Source organism: Malaya genurostris, chromosome 3 (genome assembly GCF_030247185.1).
Source record: "Malaya genurostris strain Urasoe2022 chromosome 3, Malgen_1.1, whole genome shotgun sequence".
NCBI lineage: Eukaryota > Metazoa > Arthropoda > Insecta > Diptera > Culicidae > Malaya > Malaya genurostris.
In genome coordinates, this window is record NC_080572.1 from 221389287 (window position 1) to 221413637 (window position 24351).

Below are 24351 nucleotides of genomic sequence, written 5' to 3' on the forward strand. Positions count from 1 at the left end.
GAGTTGGTGTGTGTAAGTCCCTGGATTTATAGAAACGGTGTCCACATTTCCAGGTAAGGCTGAGTTGATGAAGGTGCGCAAACTTGCGCTTCGTGCAAGTAACACTCCCCCCAGGTATGCCTACGGGATTATAGGCTTACAGCTGAACGCTCCGAATATCCAACACAGCTAGCTTGGCCACTGGACGTTCATAGATTCCGGTCTTGGTTTTTACGGTCGCTGCTCTGATTTCGCCGTCTCTTTTGCTCGGTTTAGTTCCGATGACCTTGCCCTTAGGCCAACAGTTTCGGGGTAGTTGTGGGTCGACGATTACTACGACATCTCCAATTTCGATTGGTTTTGTTTTGGAGTACCACTTGGTCCTTCGTGTAATTTCGGGTAGGTAATCGGTCAACCATCGTTTCCAAAATTGGTTTGCCAGTAACTGGGACGTTCGCCAATATCGTCGTAACACAATACCACTATCGTCGAGGGTACAGAGTGGTTTTGTGCCGTCGGAGGATCCTAAGAGAAAGTGGTTCGGAGTGAGAGCTGGGGCGGATTCATCGTCTATTGGAACGTGCGTTAAGGGCCGAGAATTAACGGTATTCTCGATCTCGGTTAGCAGGTTTCGTAACACCTCATCACTGGGCTTTCTCGAGAGTTGGACGGCCATCAGGTTTCGCTTAACTATGCTGATCAATCGTTCCCAGATACCACCCATGTGAGGTGAGAGCGGGGGGTTGAACTTCCAGCTGGTTTCCACGCCACTGAACTCTCTCATTATGTCCTTTAAGTTAACCTGTGACACTGCTTCCTGCATTTCACGATTAGCCCCGATGAAACAAGTACCGCGATCGCTATAGATCGTTCTAGGTGTTCCTCGACGAGCCGCGAAGTTGCGAAGACCCATTACGCATGAATCGGTATTTAGAGTATGCACCACTTCTATATGTATAGCTCTAGTGGTTAAACACGTGATCAGCATACCCCATCGTTTCTCCACTCTGCGGCCAACGACTACTTCCAGGGGACCAAAGTAGTCAATACCTACATGCGTGAATGGTCGAGCAAATGCATCGAGTCGTTCTGGCGGTAGATCAGCCATTATTGGAGGCTGAGGAATCGAGCGGTCATTCTTGCAGCGTTGGCAGTGTTTGCGCACATTCGCATACGCGATGCGCAGTCGAGGGATACAGAACCGTTGTCGCAATTCGTTAATAATGGTCTCGTGGTTTTGGTGGTGATATTTGTTATGATAGTGTGCAATAATGAGTTTGGTGGTATGGTGGTCACGGGGCAGGATGATTGGGTTTTTGGCGTCTTCAGTGATATACCCGCAGGCGTTTGTTCTTCCTCGCATTCTTATGATGTCATGCTCGTCTAAGAACGGTGACAGCTTATACAGAGAACTGGATTTTGGAACGGACAACTTAGCTTCATTCAGATTCGAAAGGATTGCTACTTCGTCTAGGTAGCATTCTCGCTGAGCCTGTCGAATCAAATAACGTTCCGCAGTTATAAATTCTTCGAACGAAGGAGCTCCAGTAATGATAGGTTTTTTTCTGGATTCGTAAGCGGCAATTCATGGGTAAACGACTAATAGTTACAGCAATATTGATCATCCGTTTCCAACTAGAAACATTAAAAAAACTGTCTGGTTTTATAAAGTGAGCTAATAAGCCAGGGCGAAGCTCTATGTCGGTTTTGCATCCTACAGCTGGTTGACGCGGCCATGATTCTTCTGTTAGCCAGAGGAATTCCGGAGCGTTGTACCATCTCGAGTTTGGAGTCATGTCTGGAAACTTCTCCCACTTTGTTGCATCGTCGGCAACATTTAGCTTAGTGGGGATCCAACACCATTCGTCCGCAACTGTGGCCTCCAAAATCTCGCTCACCCGATGTGCGATAAACGGAGAATAACGTCGATGATCGGAGTTCAGCCAACAAATCACATCCCTGGAATCCGAATGGTAGAAAAATTTGTCTACTTGGAAAGACAGTGAGTCGATAACCGATTGAGCTAGTCGAACACCAATAACTGCAGATTGGCATTCCAACTTCGGAACCGAATGGTATTTCAGTGGAGCAACTCTAGTTTTTGCGGCGACAAGACAGCATCGGATTTTGTCATGCCAGACAAAACGCAAATAGCATGCAGCAGCCATGGCGCTTTCACTTGCATCTACGAAGGTGTGTAGCTGGACGTGTTCATAATCAGGCGCAAAATTTGAAAGGAAGCAACGCGGAATCTGAACTCCTTCCACTTGTGGTAATACTTGGAGCCATAATTGCCACTTTTTGAAAATATTGTCGTCGATTTGGTCATCCCACTGGATGCCGGAACGCCAAATTTCTTGCAGTAGTATCTTTAAGTATACGAGGAACGGTGCGATGAGACCGAGAGGGTCGTATATGGTCATCAGTACTCGTAAAACTTCCCTTTTGGTGGGCCGACGGTGACCTTCCAATAACTCGCGATCATGGCGGTCCCAGATGATTTTGAAGGTAAATATATCCGTCTTAGTACACCACCACATACCGAGCACCTTTTCCGTGGCCATTTCAGACGAAAGATCCAGATTTTTTTCAGTGGTTTTATCCTCTCGCAAGACGTCCAGGACGCGCTGAGAGTTGCTGACCCAATTTCGAATTTCGAAACCACCTTGTGAATGAACAAACTTAACATCAAGAGCCAGTTTAATTGCCTTTTCTTCGATGTCGACGCTGACTAACATGTCGTCTACATAGTGCTGTTTCCGAATGACTTCCGTAGCTTCTGGATATTTTTCAGCAAAGCGGTCGGCATTTAGGTTCATCGCGTATTGGGCGCAGCTTGGGGAGCAACAAGCACCGAATGTCATAACGCACATCACGTAAACTGACAGCTGTCCGTTCTCTTCTCTCCAATAGAAACGTTGGCACTGCTGGTCCGATTCTTGGATCAACACCTGGTGGAACATTTCCCTAATATCACCGGTGAGAGCAATGGGTCCCTCACGAAAACGGATTAGCACGGTGTACAATGAGGATAATAGATCAGGGCCTTTTAGCAGGGCCGAATTTAAGGACACTCCATGCACTTTGGCTGCTGCGTCCCATACAATCCTCACCTTACCGGGTTTATTTGGATTTGTGACTGGAAACACTGGGAGGTACCACGTGCGTTGGTACGATTGCTTTAACTCTTGCTCGGTCAACTTCCGAATATAACCCTTAGTCACATAATCTGCAATTTTCTGTTCCAAGGTTTCAGCGAGAACTTTATCTTTCTGCATGCGCTTCTCTAGACATTGAAAGCGGTGTAGCGCCATCGCTTGGCTTTCTGGTAAACGCGTATTGTCGGATCGCCAGAGTAGGCCGGTTTCGTAGCGTTGTCCCGTAAATCTTGTCAAAGAGTGTTGAAGAGATCGAGCTCGCTGATCTTCGTCGGAAAGCAATTTTGTCGGTTTCATGATTCCAAGGCTGTTTAATGAAAAATAGTTTTTCATAGCCTGGTGTAGATCCTCGTCGGTCTCATTAAGGCTACAGCTGTTGACGTGATAGATTGAGTGAACGGGACTTGATGACGACTGCGAACTTCCACCGCCGCATATCGCCCAACCCAAACGTGTTTTGACGGCTATCGGTTGACCCGGTTTGCCTTCGCGGCAATTCAGAACCATACTGAGGTGTAGATCCTTTAGGCCGATTAGAATTCTCGGGCGGATCCTATTGTATGATGAAATCGGTATTCCTTGGAGGTGAGGATTGCTCAGCGATAATTCTTCGATGTTCATCGTTTGCAATGGTAGCAAAAGTTCATTAACTGTACGAGCACCACTGATGATATGATTCTTTGAACCGCTTTGAATACTAGCAATATTCAGTCCAACGATACGTGAGCTCAATTCTTGACGCTGGGTTCCACCGGTCCAATGAAGACACAACGGTTTAACTTCACCTTCAAGCTCAAGTTCATCAGCCAACTCGTTGTCGAGCAGTGTTAGGGCTGAGCCATCATCAAGGAACGCGTAAGTTCGCACAGTTCTTCGTTTCCCGTGCAACAAAACCGGTAAATATCGGAACAGGGTGTCGCTGGACTTCGCTTGATGCGTGTGGCATCCGTGCGTCGACGACGAACTCGATTCTGCAAAAGAATACCTATTCTCTTCAGGCGGTACAGCAACTGCAGTTTGCGACGATGTTGCTATGACGGGCATTTTCTGCTTTTGATCGTTGTGTAGCAGAGCGTGGTGTTTGTACTGACAACCATCCTTTCCACAAAGTTTCGCTTGGCACTCGCCATTGTGTCTACAAAGGCACCGACGGCAGAGCGAAAATTCTCTTACTATTGCCCATCTAGAATCTCGAGAGAGCTCCAAAAATCGCTTGCATTTATCAATTGTCTTACATCCTGCTTTACATACCGGACATTCGCCATTCAGAGTGTTCATGCTAGAATTACTCGCTATACTTGATTCGGAGATGGTGTTCTCGGAGTGTGCGTTCAGAAATGTATTTGTTTTTCTCGAAACGCTACGTGTGTCACCCTTCGTTGATTTGGAATTTGGTATGCTTGGAAGCGTCACGGTACTTGCTGCTTCTGCTAACCTATATATCCAGCTGCTGAAGGCCGCCAAATTCACACCCGGTAGCGAAAGACGGTATTGCGCCCAATTGAGTTTTATGGAGGGTGGCAGCTTGTTCACAAGTTGATGCAAGAGTGTTACGTTGTATAGCTGCTCTTCCAAACCGCAAGCATCCACAGTGGCACAAAAATTCTCTACACAAACAGCAAAGTCTACCAGAGTTTCTAGTTTGTCTTCTCTTATGACCGGCAAGGCACTGATTTTTTCGATGAGCGAGTGGATAATAGCTTCTGGCTGTCCGAACATCATTTTTAGAGTTTTGAGTATTCCAGGAACGTTGGCGGGATGCACTAGTCGACTCTTAACGGCATCGAAAGCTCGACCTTTCAAGCTACGTTGCAGACGGAATATATTCTCGTCGTTCGTGAAACCGCACATGGCCGTGGTACTGTTAAACGTCGCTAGGAAGAGTGGCCAGTCCTCGGGATCGCCGGAAAACTGGGGCAAATCTCTCGGAATAGCGTTCCGTGCAGCTAGTTGTTTATAGGTCAGTGAACAGCGATCTTCTTCGCATCCACGGTAATCGGTTTTATGCGGTGAATTCCGATGAACTGTGTCTGGTTTGATGTTGCGACGTGAAGTCATCCCGAAGCTGCTAGTTTTATCGGTACGTCTTGATAGGTTGTCTTGCTGTGACTGTCGACTAGAATGAGCTGTAGGCTCGAAACTTGAACGATCCGAATCTGGAAGTACTGGAACTTGCTGTTTGTCAACCCAACTCCTATTTGCGACACTACTACGATTCGACCCAGCTTCGCTAACCATTTCTTCAAGCAGTTTGTATTTCTCCTCCAAGTAAGTCTTTTCTTGTTCCGCTTTCTTCGCAATCAGTAAACGCTCTTCTTCCAGTCGTTTCTTATTCAGATCACGTTCCTCCTCCAACCGTTTCAACTTCAATCTGGCAAGCGCTTGTGAAGCTTTGCTAGATGCGTAAGATGATACAGACTTAGCCGTATTGACATTCAGAGGTAGTGTTTTCTGATGATCATCCTTCAAGTTGGGTTTCTGGGTCGGATTTGCACAAGACTGACACTTCCAAGGCTTGTTTTCAATTTCCTGCGTGACCCCAACACAATCAAAGTGAAACCATTTGAGACACTTATCACAACTGACCATTTCATCCGTATCATTTTCGCGGCAAACTCTACACGAGCGGCCCGGGTTTGTAACCTCTGGATCGTCTGTAACCACCAATTGCACTTTTTCAATCGCATCACATTCAGAACTCACAGCAGCTGCACCGCGATCACTACCACCACCGATTTTATTTGATTTGCTTGACCGAACTTGTCTCGACATGACCGGAATATACCGCAATTATTCGTAAATAAACGAAAATTATAAAATGTTGACTCCGTTCAACGATTTCTTTACAGAACCTTTCCGAAACTATAACGCTCAAACGAAACACAGGTGTTTGGTGATGAGAAGTTATAATTTTCCTATCGAGTATAGATTGAAAAAATGTAAAGTTCAGTTTAGCTAATGGTATGTAACAATTAATTAATTCAAAACATTTAATTATATGAACATAGTATCTTTGCAAATATATAAATTACTCACGTTTAGTTTTCCTCGTAATTTCGCTTATTCTGTTACGATACGGATATCTTGACGAGATCAAGAGCAAGTTCTGTTCAATCAATCAGTGATCCTAATATTAAGAATAATTTGTAAGGAAAATTTACGGCTATTTCGCATTATTTCTTACCAATTCGCGTTATTTAGTGATAAGAGCACTGCGATAAGGTAGTTTTAAGCACTAGCGATAAGTTAGTTTTAAGCACTAGCGATAAGATAGTCTTATTAGAGTTTTATTTGTTATAGGGATTTTTGTTAGCAATTCACTAGATTTTACTATTATTTTTCTTATTAACACCGATGACAGCAGCGATGTCGCAACCAGCATAGGTGGCCTATCGTTGTTGGTGAGTTGGTGTGTGTAAGTCCCTGGATTTATAGAAACGGTGTCCACATTTCCAGGTAAGGCTGAGTTGATGAAGGTGCGCAAACTTGCGCTTCGTGCAAGTAACACATACATATAAATAATACAAGTAATTTTGTTCAAGATTCAATTGAAAGAGTTTTATTGGAACGATAAAGGATTTAATAAAATTTTGTCAGATATTCACCGAAACAAAATTGCACAATTTAAGGAGTTGCAGATTGATGGGAAATCGAACAAGGCAATGACCTACCCAAGTAACTATAAGAATTAAGTGAGAGCACTGGACTGGCATGACATCAGCACTAATACGATATAAATATCATATTGTAATTTTAACATTGCGTATACGTCATATATTTGTAAATTAAATGCATAAAAACACTTATAAAGCGCTAATATAAAATGTACAAGCATGAGCGATTTTATGCTGTACATTAGAGATGGGCAATTCGTTCGCGAACGGTTCAAAAGAACTAGTTCTTTTGAAAGAATGAATGAGCAGCAATTCTTTTTTCGAGAACGGTAGTTCCTCAGTTTGAAGTTGTGGGACCTTTTATTTAACCTATTTTCGAGAACGTTCTGTAATAAGAAAGCTGCATCACGACAGCTCAGTTCAAATTCGTGGGATCTTTTTTTTTGCTCGCCAAACCTAACTATGAAAAGAACGAACGAACGGCTCTGGAGAACTAGTTCTTTCAATAGAACTTTGCATCAATAAACGGTTCTTTGAAATGAACTGTTTTGCCCATCTCTACGTGTACATGAAGGAGGATTTTTTGCTGGTATCTTTTTGGCAACACTGTTTTGACAGAAAATCGACAGCGTCGTATCAGCTAAAGCGTCTGAGTCTTAGTATTACATGGAAACGTTCGAGTATGTATTTCAATTGAATATGCCGGTTGAAAGTTTCGATCAAGGGGAGATATAAAACAAAGATTAGCAAGGTCTACTCATTGCGTCATCGAATCGTATGAAAAATTACATGCAGTTCCCGACGTTCTTAACGTTTCACGCGATTGTACATTTGATGAAATTTGAAACAAAAGCATTCAAGCTGTTACTGAACTTGAATTAAGCGAACCTCAAATTCTGCGTCATCGAAAAATTTAAAACATATCGAGAAATGAAAAGCTAAGAACTTTGAATTTGAAAATAGTTTGATTTTTCAGCAAATTTTGCTTTGAATTTTTTGATCGATTGATTTCGCCACTTAAATGTCGATTCGAAAATGATTCTGCACGATTTTGGCATTAAAAATGCCTTACTCTTCACTATATGGGGCCGGGTGTCAATTAAAAGTTTCAAAAATAGTCGCGTAACTTTTTTGTGTCATAATTTTGAACGTTAATAACTCGGTCATTTGTTGATGGATTGTTATAATTTAACAACCAATCGATTCGGAAACTTTTAACTTAAACATGTATGACGACGTCGTTTCAGTATTTCACTAGCATACTATTGAAAAAATGGTTGGAATCGACCTATGTTTTCATCCACCAATCCCTGTTGTACAAAATGACGTCAACTTCTTGTTCGGCATAGGAGGCTTTGCGTCATGCATAAAAAACACCGCATCGTTATGCGTAGTATGAAGAGAAATCTATAAATATAGGCGGCAAAATATTTCTTTGCCTAGTTGATGTTTGACTGTGAATGAAACAAGTAGCTCGTCCAGTGAGCTGATGACTGAATTGTATATGCGTTCACTTGCTGGATTGTCGCTTTTGCATTATGTATTAGTGAAATTTCCTGTTGTCTGTGCAACACCGTGTTCACTTGAGTATCTTATTTATCATCTAGCTATTAAAGAACCGAATCAGCGTGGTTACCGATTCCTTTGAAATATCCCATGTATTAGCAAATTTTTGGTCGATTTTACCATTAAAAATGCCTATTATGAGATTGAAGCTACATTTGAATATTTCAATTGCATCCCATTGAAAAATTGGTTTGAATTGAGTATTTTATTTTGATTCTCCAATTTAGCCCAATTTAGAATTATTATTTAGCCAATTTAGAATTATCGGCGATTGACTTTTTGGATCTAATTTGCAGCGCTTGTTCCTCGATGATTTGTTAATGGATTTTCCTAATTCAAATGATTCCAAAGCTTCAATATTGTAAACTTAAATATGTTTTAATTTGCCAACGGATCGGTTTGCATACTTAAATCTCAATTCCCATACGAATAAAACGTGACAATGTGACTGAACAAGTTGTTGTCCCACCAGGAATTAAACGCTTCAAATGATTCAAAATTAAATTCTGAAACTTATCTAAAAGCGGCCTCCTCGGTTTAGTAGTATAAATGAGTTTCACAGACTCACATATACAGTACAAATAGATGCAATATCGTATAGTTTCAAAGATAAACTCAAGGTAAGCTTACCTGCGATTTTACATGTATCGTTTGAATAGGAACCCTCGTAGAATTTGGTTAACCGCCAGTTTCAGTTTAATTATTATTTGCTTCAAAACAATAAGCGTCTGATGGCTACACGCGTTGTAACTATGACAATGTTCATTCATGTATTAATAACATCAAGTTACAATATGAACAAAATTTCGGAATATTGTTGCGTATCCATTCCGTATATTCCGTATATGCCAAAGCGAAAATCAATGTAAGTAACTAAATATTTTATACGGACTGTTTCACATGTTTTCTTCCTCGTATTGTTGCCATATTATTTACCGACACTTTCCGAAGATTATCGACAATTTTGAAGAAGGATTAATAAAATTACACTCTTACTGAGCACAACATTTTTCGTTAAAATAAATAAAATCTTCTCTTGGATCTATAAACTGTTTATAAAATTAATAAGTTTGTACGTTTCTCGAAAATTATTATCATAAAATAAAATAGTTTTATTTGTACAGGTTCAAATCTTTAGGTTGTTTATATCTAAAATTGAGATTTCGAGTAACTTTGAATTCATCATAATTGACTTCTAGTTGAAGAACGTTATTCAAAAACTTAACAATGTAAAAATTTGTGGAAGGGATCAAAATTGAATAGAATCAATTATCAAGAAAGAATCTAATTGTCAATTTTATCATTTGCTAACAATCTTAGCGCTTAAACTAGAGCAAGTTTGTAATTAGTCAATTGAATAAGTTTTTAGTTTAGTCTATCATCATCATTATCACCTTCATTTTCGTATTTATTATGGGAACACTAGAAACATTTCATTTTTAATGTTATTGTGCTCGGTTGTGTCTTGAATACAACCCTGTAATTTTTTTAAACTATTGGAAAGATTTGCAGGTGGCCAGTCAGCAGATATCGATGAAACTGAGAAAGTTTAAGAGAATAATTTTGACAAGGAAAAGTTACTCAGTGACAGAGATACGTTTTAGCAACTACTAAAAAAGCACTGTCTTTTTTACATCTTTTGCAAAGTGCAGCTCTGTGTTTACTTTGCGCCAATTTATTTTTTCTAAATCCTAATGATATTTTACATGCTTTAATAAATCAATGACAAAACTAAATTCCTTTCCAGTCATGAACAATAGAAACGCAGTCGACGACTTTTTTAAAACGGCAAACTACCCACTCGGACCAAAAATGACCCCGGCCTGCGTAGTAAAAAAATGTGATATTCCAAAGCCGCTGTATTACAAACATCTCTCTTCTCTTTAGTACTTGAATCGAAGAACTGTAATCGAAAATATCCAAACATTAACGTGAAATTTTTTTTTGTGATTGCAATGTATATAAGTTGGTTTAATTTTATTTGACAATTAGAACCGTGTAATCGAAATCTAGTACCACATTGCTAGGTCGGTCGAACGTGATACGTAATGTCACAGTCGTAAATAACCGAGTTCCGAGAAATACACAATGTTAGCCCAGATATTCCAAGATCGGAGATGAGCTTCACCAATGAATGCATTATGATAACGTTGAAATTTTTTCAACAAACTCAGGCATGGCTTCGTCAACCGCAAATTTCCGTACTCTAACAAATAACAAATAACCATCCCACGATTCCACTTCTTTTTTTCACATTTGCCGTGAAGCAGAACCAATAAAATTTAGGAACTTTATCATTAGTCGCACAAAGCGCAACCGATCGTTTTTTTTTTCTCGTGAGCAACCAAACGTAACAGCAAAGGTATTATTTTTTTTTCAAACGAGCCACTAACTCAAAGCATGATGGTATGCATGATTGTTGAACTTTTTGAACGGGAGTTAAATCAATTGAACCGGAAACTATTTTCACTATTAGTTGTTTCAATGCAAGGAAATTCATCCCACAGAACTTTCCGAAGCTAAACGATTTTAATCCTCGTTTCGTAGCGTTTGTTGTACACCTTGGCTAGTACCTAAACATCTTCAAAATTCAGCGGAACGTCGTCGAAGCAGAGCGATTTCAAAGAAGAAGTAAAAAATCAACGCAATTAAAACTGCTTCGAAGAAGGTTGAGCTCGACAACATTTGTCTCAGCTTAATCTGACTAAGCATTTAAATTCTAATTAAGCTATGTAATAATGTTATATTGTGTTGTTTGTTCTATATACAGATTTCGTGAGGATCTAATTAGCGATGCTGTGGCTTGGATGGTAGAAAACGAAATGGAATATAAAAGCTAATTTACTTGGAGATTCAAATTGGCAAAAACTTTCCCCAGTCCAGATTGTGCTTCCTTCGTTCCGGTGTTCGTCATGTTTACGATGGGTGACATCAGTCAGTCGCACAGCCGTGAGGTGGGATCGCACGAAGAAGCAGCCGTGTTTGACAGCGGTTTAATTGTGATTGAAAAACAGGTCGAAACACATTAATCCTAATAAGGTTGGGCGTTGGATATAAAAACGGGCAGAAAAAGTTGATGGACCGGCTAAATATAGAATGCAGGAAAACAGGGGGATGAAGCGTAGATATCGAACCGAACCAATGGGGTTTTGGGTGAAAGTGTACACAACGAAAAGTATGCTTGCTAATGTGACTTTACATTGGTTTTATTAGTTTTTGTTAAATATGAATAAATGTTTTCAATTTTTTCAATCACATTGGAAATAGGTGCTGATCAAAATAACTAAACGTATTCGGTACTTCCATTCTGTCGTCACATTTGTGTTTTTACAGGTATATGTTCAGACTTTTTAGAAATTTAGATATCACACCATATGAGTAATGTATAAATTTTTACTTGCAACTCAATCTGTCAATCATAATCACGACTTGTCAACTGGATTGAAACTAAAACTTCCTAAAATAGCTTCTTTTGATGAAAACATATAGGCTCGAATAACAAATTCACTAAACTCGAGCCGTAGCTTGATTTATTTAGTATCTGTAATAGTTTTACCCTTTTTTTACCTTTTAACGATAAACAGATTTTCAAAGAACTGTGATAATTGAACTTGCGAGAAATTGTTTTCTAAGTCTTTCGTTGAAATGCTCTTCCAATCTATTTTTAAGGGAAAGGAAATAATGGATGAAAATAAACTCCATTTTTGCGAGTTTAGCATAATAAAACCTGTTTTAATCCACCTAGTGGTGTAATGATGCCTTTCTCATGTAAATATTGTGGTATTCCATTCAAAAATTTTCTCTTAAATTTTTGAAAGAAACCAAGAGATTGTTTGTGCATAACATACAGAATAAAACAGTGCTTTGATGGCGTAGGTCATCCTTAAGAAAACGAAGTGGGTTCACTATTATATGCACTTCCGGAACCCGAGAACCGGTATAATCAAAGTCGGTTCGTACGGCCACCAACTAACATAACATGCAAACTCTACTAGTACGCACTCTAAATTACGATTTAAATATTTGTTGCATCCAAAAATATGCAGTAATTTTTGGTAGGACCATAAGACCTTTCAATTGACCCTAAGATTGGTAATAACGGTTTAGATTCCAGAACATTTTTTTAAAATTTGTTATTAATTTGCTAAGCACTTCTACCCAAGTTGTTTTAAGTCAATACCTTGATTTTTCACGAAAAAATCCGCCATTTCGTAGCTGTAAATCCTTTCCAAAGTAACAAAAATCGAAATAGAAAACGTTGGGGTTGGGTATTTTATATGTAGAATTTGCAAATAACTGGTGAAGTAGTTTTTAAATGGATGGACACATACTTTTAAAACGAGCCTTCGAGGATTAGAATCTAACACTTTCGAAAAATCATTTTTTTCATTGTATTTTATTATAATAAAACATTTCAAGAATATTTTGTCAAATTTTCAAGTCAATCGAAACAGAACTCTTGTGCGACTATGAAATGAGAAATATGGAGAACAGTGTTGTGAAATTTTATTTTCGAACGAGAATCTGTAAACAGTTAGAAAGAAACTTGAAAAATTCCATTCAATGAGTTGTAACAAAAAAAATCCATGAAAAATTACAGAATTAAACGAGAGATTTTAAAATTACAATGCTATAAAATCAATGAAATAAAAAACAAAATGATTGGTAATGACTGGGATTTGAACCAAGAATCATTGGCTCACAGAGAGCATTCGTGTATCCATTGAACCACAGAATGACGTGCATAAATTCATATTGTCGTACCAGTGAGCCGTGTGTACGCGGTAAGAAAATTACATTCTACACACTTAAATTAGACTACCGATCTCAGCTGTTCAAACCTCGGTAGCTGATTTTTTCAGTAAAAATAACATTTCATCACAACGGAACTATAAGGTACAAACATATGTTTGTTTGTGCCGATATAACATGTAAATCTCAATCTGTCATAACGGCAAATACAGTTGATAGACAGAAAAAATGAGTTTTATCTATTTCAAAGTTTAAGTTGGATGGAAAATTGACAGAAAACAAACATAACATTAATATGTGAATCTATTTTCCGAAATATATGCTACAATTGATGGAGAAGAAATCTAATACAGATTTCCGTCTTTACTGTTGAAGTCAGCGTTTGGATTCCGTTACGTTCAATTTTCAGATAGTTTTACTGTGTAGCGTAACCCTGCACTAACCGTAGCGCAATAAAGTTCGATTGGATTCAAACAAAACAAAACTACTTTCATTCAATTTTAATTTCTTCATTCCAAGTCTGTGGGAGCGATTTTCTTAAACACGAACACACACATTGAAAATCAAAGCCGCTCGTGCGAGGCGAATGGTACATACTAAAAACCCGTAGAAGCAGCGATGTCAGAATACGGATTCGGATATTTTCTAAGAGTCTAGAAATCCATAGAAAAAATCTACGGAAATTGGATTTTTTTTGCGGACAATATTTTACCTGGTGAGCGGAAAAAAGTTCTTTTCTTGTACGTTTTGTGCTTGACACCGCTAGAGTTTCTGGGGAAAATGTCAACCTACGGATATGATACTACAACTATCTGGTGTCACTGCGTAGAAGGTACATTTACTGGTGCGCAGAAGCAACCTTCTTCACGTCATTATTGAACCGCACCGAGTGCAAGTGCCTGTTAGTTTCATGCCTACACTGGGGATGCAACCGGTGAAAACGCACAAAACGTAAAGCGCACTTCGTCTCAGTGTCGAACAGAGAGGATTTTAATGTGTTCTTGTGGTTGAAGAAGCTAGTGCGAGCGAAACACATTCTCATCGCATGAATCACTCTCACGTACTCTAGTCTAAATACAACCAAGTGTCAACTGGATTGTGCTGGTGAGCGAACACGTTTGTGATTTCATTTTTAACTTTACAGAAGGTAACACTAGCCTTGCTAGGAAAAGCTTTTCTGCAGCAAGGAAAATCTAAATTTAAACGATAAATTGTATTTTTTCTGAATATGCGTGTCCCACGGTTCTCTTATGCGAACCGTACACCAGAGTGTTCACCGGCATGTACACTTCGGTGAAAATCTCTGCGTCTACCTCAGAGAATTCGAGTGCTCTGCTCTAGCACTTTGATGTGATCCAGTGCTAGAGGTGAAAGAAAATAAATACGCGCTCTCATGATTCGTGTACGCGTTATATAACAGTGTGTGAAAGCAAAGAGGTTTCGCCTATATTTATTAATTCTCCTTTGTGTGAAAATTCAAAGAACGAATCAAGAGACTGTTATCATCATGGCATGCTGTGATTGTAAATTCAAACCGATTATTTAATGCTGTATTAATGAAATACAAAAACGACATTGCAATACTCGTTGAAGTTGAATGCTATGTAAATCCGTCAATAAATGAATAAGTTGAACGCGTTCAAAATTATGACAGAAAAAGATTACGCGGCTAGTTTTGTACTTTTTTTTGTTTCTTTTATAGAGGTTTTAAACATAAGTCAGAAAAAATTTCTGACCCTATAAATTCGGGGTTGGGAATTGAACCCATGTTGGCTGCATGAAAAGCATCGACTAACCCATCAAGCAATATCGGTTCTCCATCAGTTTTGTACTTTGTTGGGACAAAAATTCAGCATCTCAGCAAAAGTCCTTATGCAAAAGTTTGAGCTAAACCGGACTGGGTCAGGTAGTGCCGCCGAGTAGTCAAAAAGTACTTTTAATCTTGCAAAATTAACACGTCTGCTCTCTTAGAAAATCATGTGTTTTCTTGATTTAGAAAATTTTACGATTGAGTTGAGATCTGAAAAAATTATTAAAAACTTCCATTTGTTTTAATTTTAATTTAAAAATTGTCAAGGTTCCATAGAGTCCATAGATATCTGGTATAAACAAAAAATTTCGAGTTCGGAGATGTCACACACCCCTCCGAGTGGTAATTTTTCAAGATAGGAAATTCTTAAAATTTGCCTACTGTGTGGTAGCATTAAATTATATTCGATTCAGCTAAATTTTGCCTAGCGCCTTCCAAGAGATCTAAGAGCATTTGAGTAGTATAGCTTTACAAAATTAGAGATGACCATTTTCTTAACCTCCAAATGATCAGTACCCACTTAGAAAAAAACGTTCAACGGTGGTTCTTCATTGGTCCAATACGTTGGATCATTGGTCCAATAAATGTCCAATCAATCGTTCAACGGGAGGCCAACACGGGACCTTCGTTTGCCGATTTAGTAACAGACCGTTGAACCGAATGCCGGTTTTTTCGTTCAACAAACCCGGCAGACAGAGGTCCATTGTTGAACCATTTTTAACATGAGGAGTTGGAGCCCCGTTGGACTAGTTTTACTGCAGAATTTCTTAAGTTTTCTCCACTTTTTTGTTTAAACTAACAATACTTCTACTTCACGAAGAATAACAACAAATTTTCTTTCTATGTAAAGGTAACACTTAATTTTCACACTATTTTTGCTAGAGAAAAAACAACTAACCGTTCCAGCAAATTGAACGAATATTTCGTGCAATATGTCGTTCAACAAGCGCTCAAAAACCAACCAAATTGAACGGCCTGCTGAGAGGGTATTTTTTTCTTCAAGGCAGATTGTGTTGTTTTTCACCACATTGGTAATCGCATACTTCGTTCGCACAGTCCGAGGGAAAGATTGTATTTAATGACGGCCAGTAGCTACAAGTATTGTCAAACCATTCCGAGGCTAACATTTTCATCCTACGTTGAAGTGGTAGCAGATGCTAATGCACTCGTTCTTGAGAGTTTCGGACATTGCTATAAGCGGAACATTTCCGGAAGCAGAACAGAACTGAAGTCAGAACAGTCCTTAAGGCAGAAAAAAAATCTGGAGACAGAAAAGTAAGTTTAAACGGACGGAGAGACATTCTAGCATCAGTCGAAAAAAATAATCTGCAGTGCCTTGAAGTCGCGACTAAAACGGTTCAGGACCCGACAGATAACAACAAGTTTTTCTACTGCTGTTTGTGGTGATTCACCACTGTATAACTTTGCAGTATTACATCGTCGCTTTTGGCATTATCAAAAACTTTTCGTTTGGAATTATGCAACATTGTAGGACGAGCAGATGGAGTGAATTGTATCACTTAATAGCGATGTTTTCCGATGGAAAACTTCGGCTGTACAGACTTTTTTTTTCGTGTTTTGCCTTTCTCATATAGAAAGGTTATGCAATCACTGTGAAAACCGACTTTTGAACCGAGGCCCGGAGGGCCGAGTGTCATATACCATTCGACTCAGTTCGTCGAGTACGCAAAATGTCTGTGTGTGTATGTGTGTGTGCGGATGCGCAAAAAAATGAAAATATGAGTTCTAACTTTTCTCATAGATGGCGCGACCGATTTTCACAAACTTAGGATCAAATGAAAGTTCCTGTGTTCCCATACGTAATTTCTGAATTTTATTCGGATCCGACTTCCGGATCCGGAAATATAGGGTAAAGTGTGTTAAAAATTTTATACCATCACTGAAAAGAGTGAAAAACCGTAAAAAGTTTTCTAAATCGACCTCAAATCTTTTCCAATTAATAGTTTTTATCAGTAGACGGTCAAACAAATCTATTTCGATTATTCTTTTAAGAATCGAAGAAAAATAATTTTGAAGAATACCACAGTATTATATTGGTATGATAGTATGATTGATATGAGAAAGGCATCATTACACCACTAGGTGGATTAAGACAGGTTTTACGTTTCGTCTTCGACTCATCAGTGCATCAGAAATTTGTGTTGACCTGCTGATGCAAACCCAAACTGATTTCGGCGTTTTCGTAATATGAATATTTGATAGAATAATAATGTTTGTTATTGAATGGGCATGCATTACTAGATTATTAGATTGATAGAATGCATAACCTCTTTGAAAATTCTGTATACCTTATACAGAAAATCCACAAAATATAATGCAAAGAAAACAAAGATTTACAATTGTTCTGATATTTGTTTGAAAAATGCTACAAGTCTGAAAATTGAATGCCATTTACAATTATTGTGGAGACTTCTGTGCGGTTGATTTATTTATTAGTATTTGTTATCGGTACACCTCTTGTATTATTTACCCATTTTTCACTAGCTGAATACCCCCACACATCCAGTCAACTCGTCTGGAATTTGATGTGGAATTCATCCAAATAGATTTCGATAGATTCCGAATCAAATTTTCAAATAGATTCCGAATCAAATGCAACAAGCGGTTCCGACCGATTCGGAATCCATTTGGAAATCATACATAATCCCGAATCAAATTCCTGACGAGTTGACTGGGCATCAGCTGTGCGCATGAAGCCAGATTTTTTCAACTACATAAAATAAACCGTCACAATAAATTATGAGATTACATTAATAATTTACTCCATTGATTAAAATCTGATACTGTTTGAAGGCAATGCAAATTTGAATGGAAGAATCCACAAACGCCTCTGGTGGTCAGAGCAAATTCAGTGTTGACGTTGCCCTTTGTTGATTATTTGTTGTAAAGTTCTTCAGAACATCTTAATTGCACCAATGAAGCACACCTGCCGAAAAACCGGCCATACTCTGAAGATTTCAAAAATAAATATGAACTATTATACAATTCCTTTGGGAAAAATTGAAAAGTTTTATCTGGATTGTAATTCACTTTGTTGCTACATCAGCCAAATTCACACCTTCATCCCATGCTTAAACAATTTGGAATTGCACTGATAAAGTGAAATGCCAGATGATTCCATTGAAAACATGCATTTCTCTTCTAAACAGCACATTTGCCGGTATTTTCGAATGTAATTATACCATATGAAAATTTTTTGATTTATTTTATTATTTTTTTCAGAAGTATACATTTTGTTCCTTGTTCCTAATTCCTTGTTTGTTTTGTTCCTAATTTTAGAAATATTAATTAAATCTATATGAAATCTGCATGTGCGTATACTAAGAGTGCTTATAACCAGAGTGACGACATCTCATCCGTAATGTTGGCAACAATTCAAAACATTCCATTAGCTTTACATTGAATTGACAGGTCATTTGCTCGTTTGGAACTGGTAGCTGTCATTCCAAACGAACAGCTGTCGCCACTCTGATTATAGTCACTCTACGTATACTAATGCGTACATTACGTATAAATCGGTGGGATTGGCAACTCTGTTGATAAAAAAGAATAAACTAAGTTTGACATACGGTCTGGATGTCAGTACACCCAAACCTCCGTTTACTTTTTATACGTTACTCTTTTTACGAACCAAATCCCAAAAAAACGTAATCTTCTTTTACGAACCAAATCCCAAATAATGTAAACTTTTTTTACAAACCTACTTCGTAAAAAGAGGTTTTGGCATACATCGAAAGTGATTTCCGGCTCATTTATATTCCATGGCAACTCCTAACAATATAGGTATTTTTGAAATGGATTTAAAGAGTAGATTCCGGAAAATGATGTTTGAGGTGATTCTGAAATTCAAGATGGCGACTTCCGGTATCTTGATATTCCTTGAAAACCCTTACAATGTGAGTAATTTCAGAACGGGATTGATGAGTAAATGTCGGAAAACCATGTTTAAGGTGGTTCTGATGTCGACTTTTGGTTTTTTGATATTCCTTTAAAACCCCTACAATGTGGGTATTTTCAGAACGGGATTGATGAGTAAATGTCGGAAAACGATGTTTGAGATGGTTCTGAAATTCAAGATGGCGACTGCCGGTTTCTTGATATTCCTTTACACCTTTACAATGTGGTTAATTTCGGAATGGGATTGATGATTAGATGTCGGAAAACGATGTTTGAGGTGGTTCTGAAATTCAAGATGGTTACTTCCGGTTTCTTGATATTCCTTGAAAACCATTACAATATGAGTATTTTCGGAGAAAATTAGATTTCAAAACGATCACAAACATCTTTCTTTTTTGTTATCTATACATCAAATCTATACTAAAAAAATATCCATATTGTGAGTATTTTCAACGAGTATCAATAGACCGGAAGTGGTCGTCAAATGGTGAGATAACTAAGTCCTCACAAGTCCCTATCTCATGCCTCCCCGAGCGTCTATGATGACATTTGGTCAATAGAACGGCGTCGACTGGGTGCTATCGCCTTCTGCGTTAGTAGCAGAATGAGAGGGTGCGAAATGGCTTGTAGGTTGAAGCCCATCCTAAAGTGCAATGTTTATCATAGTATATTGTAACATATAATTCTGTCGTTTATTACATCATGTATTATTAGTATTATTTTTATTATGAGAAGAGCGTAACTTACACTGCGACATTACTGTTATATTATATCATAGCATATTGTTTCATATATTATCGTCCTACACTATTTTATGTTATTATGGTATTATACTGCATTGCATCATAGCATATTATATTATATAATTATATTATATTTTATTATATTATATTATATTGTATTCTACTATATTATGTTATATTGTATTGCATTATGTTGGATTATATTATATTATATTATATTATATTATATTATATTATATTATATTATAGGGTTTATTATGAGTAGTATTACGTACCTCTGCGCAAAATATAAATTTGTTTTCCTTATAAGTTATCATTTTTAAAGTAATCTTTTAACTAACTATCAAGGTCGTCACAAGGTGAGCTTGGTCCTCACTGGTTCCTGTTTCATGCCTACACGTGTGTCTGTGGTGACAATTGGTCGATGGAATACGTTGATGGCAGAATGAGAGGATGAGAAATGACATATAAATTCAAGTAATATAATATCATAGCATATCGCAACATATCATTTTATTCATTCTATTATTTATTATATAATTCATTGTACTATATTAGATTCGTTTTTTATTATTATTTTCATTATTATATTTACTGTTATTATTATTAATTTGTCTTCAATAATAATAACATATATTATTTTTATAGATGTGGATATTATTATTGTTATTAGAAGAGAAATATTCTACTTCCTGCAGTATTGCGAAGATAGAAGAGCATAACTGACACTCTACACTGAATGTTATTTTATATATTGTTTTATGATATATTATATTATATTGTATGACATTGTATTATATTATATTAAATTAAAATATATTATATTATATTATGTTATATTGTATTATTTTGTAATCTATTATATCTTTTCATGTTATATTAATTTCATTACACTATGTTTCATTGTATTTTTCAATATAAAACATTTTGCACGGGGTCGTAAAGGGTAGGGAGCATCAGGGCATCGGACGAATTGACGACTGGACGAGGGATTGTGGATAGCCAGCCCAAGTCACTTGAAGGAAACTTGTTTCCTTCTGAAGGTTTGAAATGAGTCTGACGCGCCCTTCTCAAACAAACCATCAGGCGGGTTCAAGCATGTATAGCGATATGCTTCATCCATGCACTGGATATTATGGTTGGAAGAGCATCTTTTATTCCCGCGGAATACGAGTAAGTAACTCTACTTACATATCCGCCCAACCCTTTTTGTTCGCTTTTCGGTAACAGCTATAGTAAGAAAGTGAATGGATGAGTCATATCGGGGCTACTGTAAGTCTACCCGCATCCACTGGCAAGTCCTTGAACTGATGGTGGCTTCACTTCACATCACATCACATCACATCACGAGTATCAATAGACCGGAAGTGATCATCTTGGATTCAGAACGATCACAAACACCGTCAAATCTTTTTCGAAAATACCCCTACTGTAGGGGTTTCCAGGAATATAAAAAAACGGAAGTCGCCATCTTGAATTTCAGAACCTCCTCAAATGTCGTTTTCCGACATCTAATAATCAATTCCGTTCCGGAAATACCCATATTGTAAGGATTTTCAAGGAATATCAAGAAACCGGAAGTAGCCATCTTGAATTTCAGAACCACATCAAACATCGTTTTCCGACATCTGCTTATCAATCCCGTTCCGAAAATACCCATATTGTTAGGAGTTTTAAGCAATATCAATAAACCGGAAGCCGCCATCTTGAGTTTTGAAACGAGCGCTAACTTCATGTTCTTGCACTTACTCTTCACATCCGTTTCAAAAATAGCCATATGTAGGGCGGTTTCCACATTCATTACACAAAACTTTTTATACGAAGTAAATTTCAAACAACGTAAATGTTTTTACGAACCAAATCCCAAATATCATTCAGTAATAGCCGTTCAACCGAGAAGGTTGTGTATAGAAGCGTACAGTTTAACAACGCTGCATTTTTTTTTTTTTGTTTGCATAAATATCTGTTTATTAATCTTATTTTTGTGTATTACATCAACATTTTACAGTACAAGTGTTTTGGCCCTTTGGCCTTTCATCTTTGTTGTTCATACGATTCGTTATTAATAATAGGTGTTTTAGTTACTCTTGTTTTACATACTAATGTTTAATCATAATATTTATTTTCATTATTAATAAAATATCTACCTACTTATAACTATCCCTAACCTAATACGTACAAATTTTGAATTATTTGTATTTCAGAGATTGAACACCTCTCTTCAAATTTCGTGCAGTATTGTTCGAATTTTTGTTCTAGTATATCTAGGGAGGCCATCTCATGTACTTCACTAGTCCTTGTCCAAGGGGGTAGATTTAGAATCATCTTTAAGATCTTACTTTGAATGCGCTGAAGCCTAAGTTTGTGTGTTCGTGCACAGCCCCGCCAAACAGGGACTGCGTATTCAATTGCGGGGTAGATGATTTGTTTATAGACAGCCATCTGATTCTTCAGGCAAAGTTTAGATGTTCTACAAATCAGCGGATACAGAGACCTAATGAGTATGCTGCATTTTTGAACGATTTTGTCAACATGTGACCTGAATATCAGATGTCTGTCAAAGGTGAGTCCTAGATAGATAACTTCATCGGACCATTGAATGACCTCATCACCGAATCGTATTCTGCATTCGTCTGATGGAACAAGTTTTGGAGATCTTGAATGTGGAAACAAGATGACCTGAGTTTTTGCTGCATTGATCACAATTTTCCAGCTTGTAAAATATTCCGTTAAAGCGTCCAGACCTGTCTGTAGTTTATTCTTCAGAGCATTAATGACACGACCTTTGTAAAGAATGGCAGTATCATCAGCAAATTGTGACAGAACACCACCACCCGGAAGAGGTGGGATGTCTGATGTGAAAATGTTGTATAGAATGGGACCTAGGATACTTCCCTGGGGTACACCAGCAGGAATAGTAAATCTTTCTGAAAGTGCATTATTCAGAGAAACCCGGAATGCTCTATCTGCAAGATAATTTTTGATAATTTTAATAAGATACATGGGAAAATTATACCGATGCAGTTTGAACACCAGTCCATCGTGCCACACATTATCGAATGCCTTTTCAATATCCAATATTGCCATGGCAGTCGTTTTGGACACTGATTTGTTTTGCTGGATGACGTTGTTAACCCTTGTGAGCTGGTGGATGGTGGATCTTCCTTTCCGGAATCCAAACTGTTCTTCCAGAAATATGTCCTGTTCATCTGCGAAAGCAAGAATTCGCCTTTGTATTGACTTTTCAAACAGCTTGGATAGGGCAGAGAGTAAGCTGATGGGCCGATAGCTCTTGGAAAAGGAAGGATCTTTCCCCGGTTTTAAAACTGGGATAACTTTAGCTAACTTCCACGTTGAAGGGAAGTAACCAAGCTCCCAGCACCTGTTAAAAATTTTAGCTAAGAAGACAAATGAGCGAATACTCAAATGTTTCAGCTCAATGTTGAATGTGTTGTCGAAACCGGGGGCCTTCATATTTTTGGATTTTTTCACAATAGCCATCAGCTCATTCGCAGTGACTCTACTTTCCTCAGGAACTAAGCTGTCTGATTGGTCAACCTCAGCTACGCTATCAGCAACGGCTCTTTCATGTGGACTAACAATGTTGAGTCCTAAATTGTGAGAACACACAAACTGATTGCCTAGCGCATTTGCCTTCTCTACTGGTGTGATTAAAGGTATACCTTCAGCTGCGTCCTGGGGTGGCAGCAAAGGAGGAATAGGCTTCGGTTTTTTCTTAAGCACCTTCGTTAAGGACCAGAAGGGCTTTGAAGGTGGGAGAATTTCTTGAAGCTTTTGCTGGAAGTTCCTGTTGCGAAGCTCAGATATCCTAACCTGGATTATCCTAGTTAAGTTGTTATAAGTAGTCTTCCTATCTAGGATGCCAGTTCGTTGATACTGCCTCCGGTAGATATTCCGAAGTCGGATGAGTTTCTTGGTGACACTGTCGATTTGAAGAGAGGAACTCGGCATATGTTGTACTGGAACCGTCCTATCACGAGCGACTGTGATTGAATGCTGGAAGGAAGATAGGGCCGCATCGATTTCCACCGAGGAATCAAGTGGCAGATCGATATTAATATGTTGGTCGGCGATTTGTTGAAATTGGACCCAATCGGTGCGATAATAGTTCCTCCGAGGTTGAATAGGCACTGTTTCTGGTGAAGATCCCAGCGTCAATATTACTGGAAAGTGGTCAGAAGAGAGCTCGTTGAAGACAACCGGAGAGCTGTCTATGGCGATGTTGCTGATAAATATATCCAAAATGGAATGAACTCCCGATCTGGAAAGTCGCGTTGGTTGATCCGGAGCGAGGATGTTGTATTGTTCAGCTTCGTAATCTTCGGCAAGTACGAATCCGTTTCGATTCTGTCTTCTGTTTCCCCACAGCTCATGCCGTGCGTTCAGGTCCCCAGCAATGATGAATTTGTTCTGTCGTCGAGTGAGCATAGCTAGATCTCGCTTCAATGATGCACACGTACCATCTCGAAGATTTGTTTGTTTGGGGCAGTACGCTGCAATGATGATGATGGGTCCCATCGTCGTTGTAATCTCAATTCCGATGGCTTCTATAAGTTGCAATTTAAAGGCTGACAGAAGCCTGTGCTGAATGGATCGTTTAACGGCAATGGCAACTCCCCCTCCTCTGGTAGTTGTCCTGTCGAGCCTGTGAATCCTGTAATTGGAAATAAAAATAGAAATTTCAGGTTTAAGATGAGTTTCAGTTAAAATAGCAATATCGGCATTCTTCTCTTGAAGAAAGTCGGACAATTCAGCAGTTTTGCTCCTAAGTGAGCAAGCATTCCAATTTA

General features: G+C 38.4%; 1 protein-coding gene across 8 annotated transcripts in view; it reads right to left on the reverse strand.

Moving 5' to 3' along the window:
- Nucleotides 1-24351, reverse strand: part of LOC131437613 (uncharacterized) — a 524049-nt gene that overhangs the window by 231066 nt on the left and 268632 nt on the right. For 4 of the 8 annotated variants that reach the window (XM_058607079.1, XM_058607080.1, XM_058607078.1 and 1 more), the window contains exon 7: nt 11163-11210. The exons of the other annotated variants lie outside the window; for them this stretch is intronic. In XM_058607079.1, coding sequence (XP_058463062.1) covers nt 11163-11210 — 48 coding nt within the window. The remainder of the gene's footprint in view (nt 1-11162; nt 11211-24351) is intronic. 8 annotated transcript variants of the gene reach the window in all.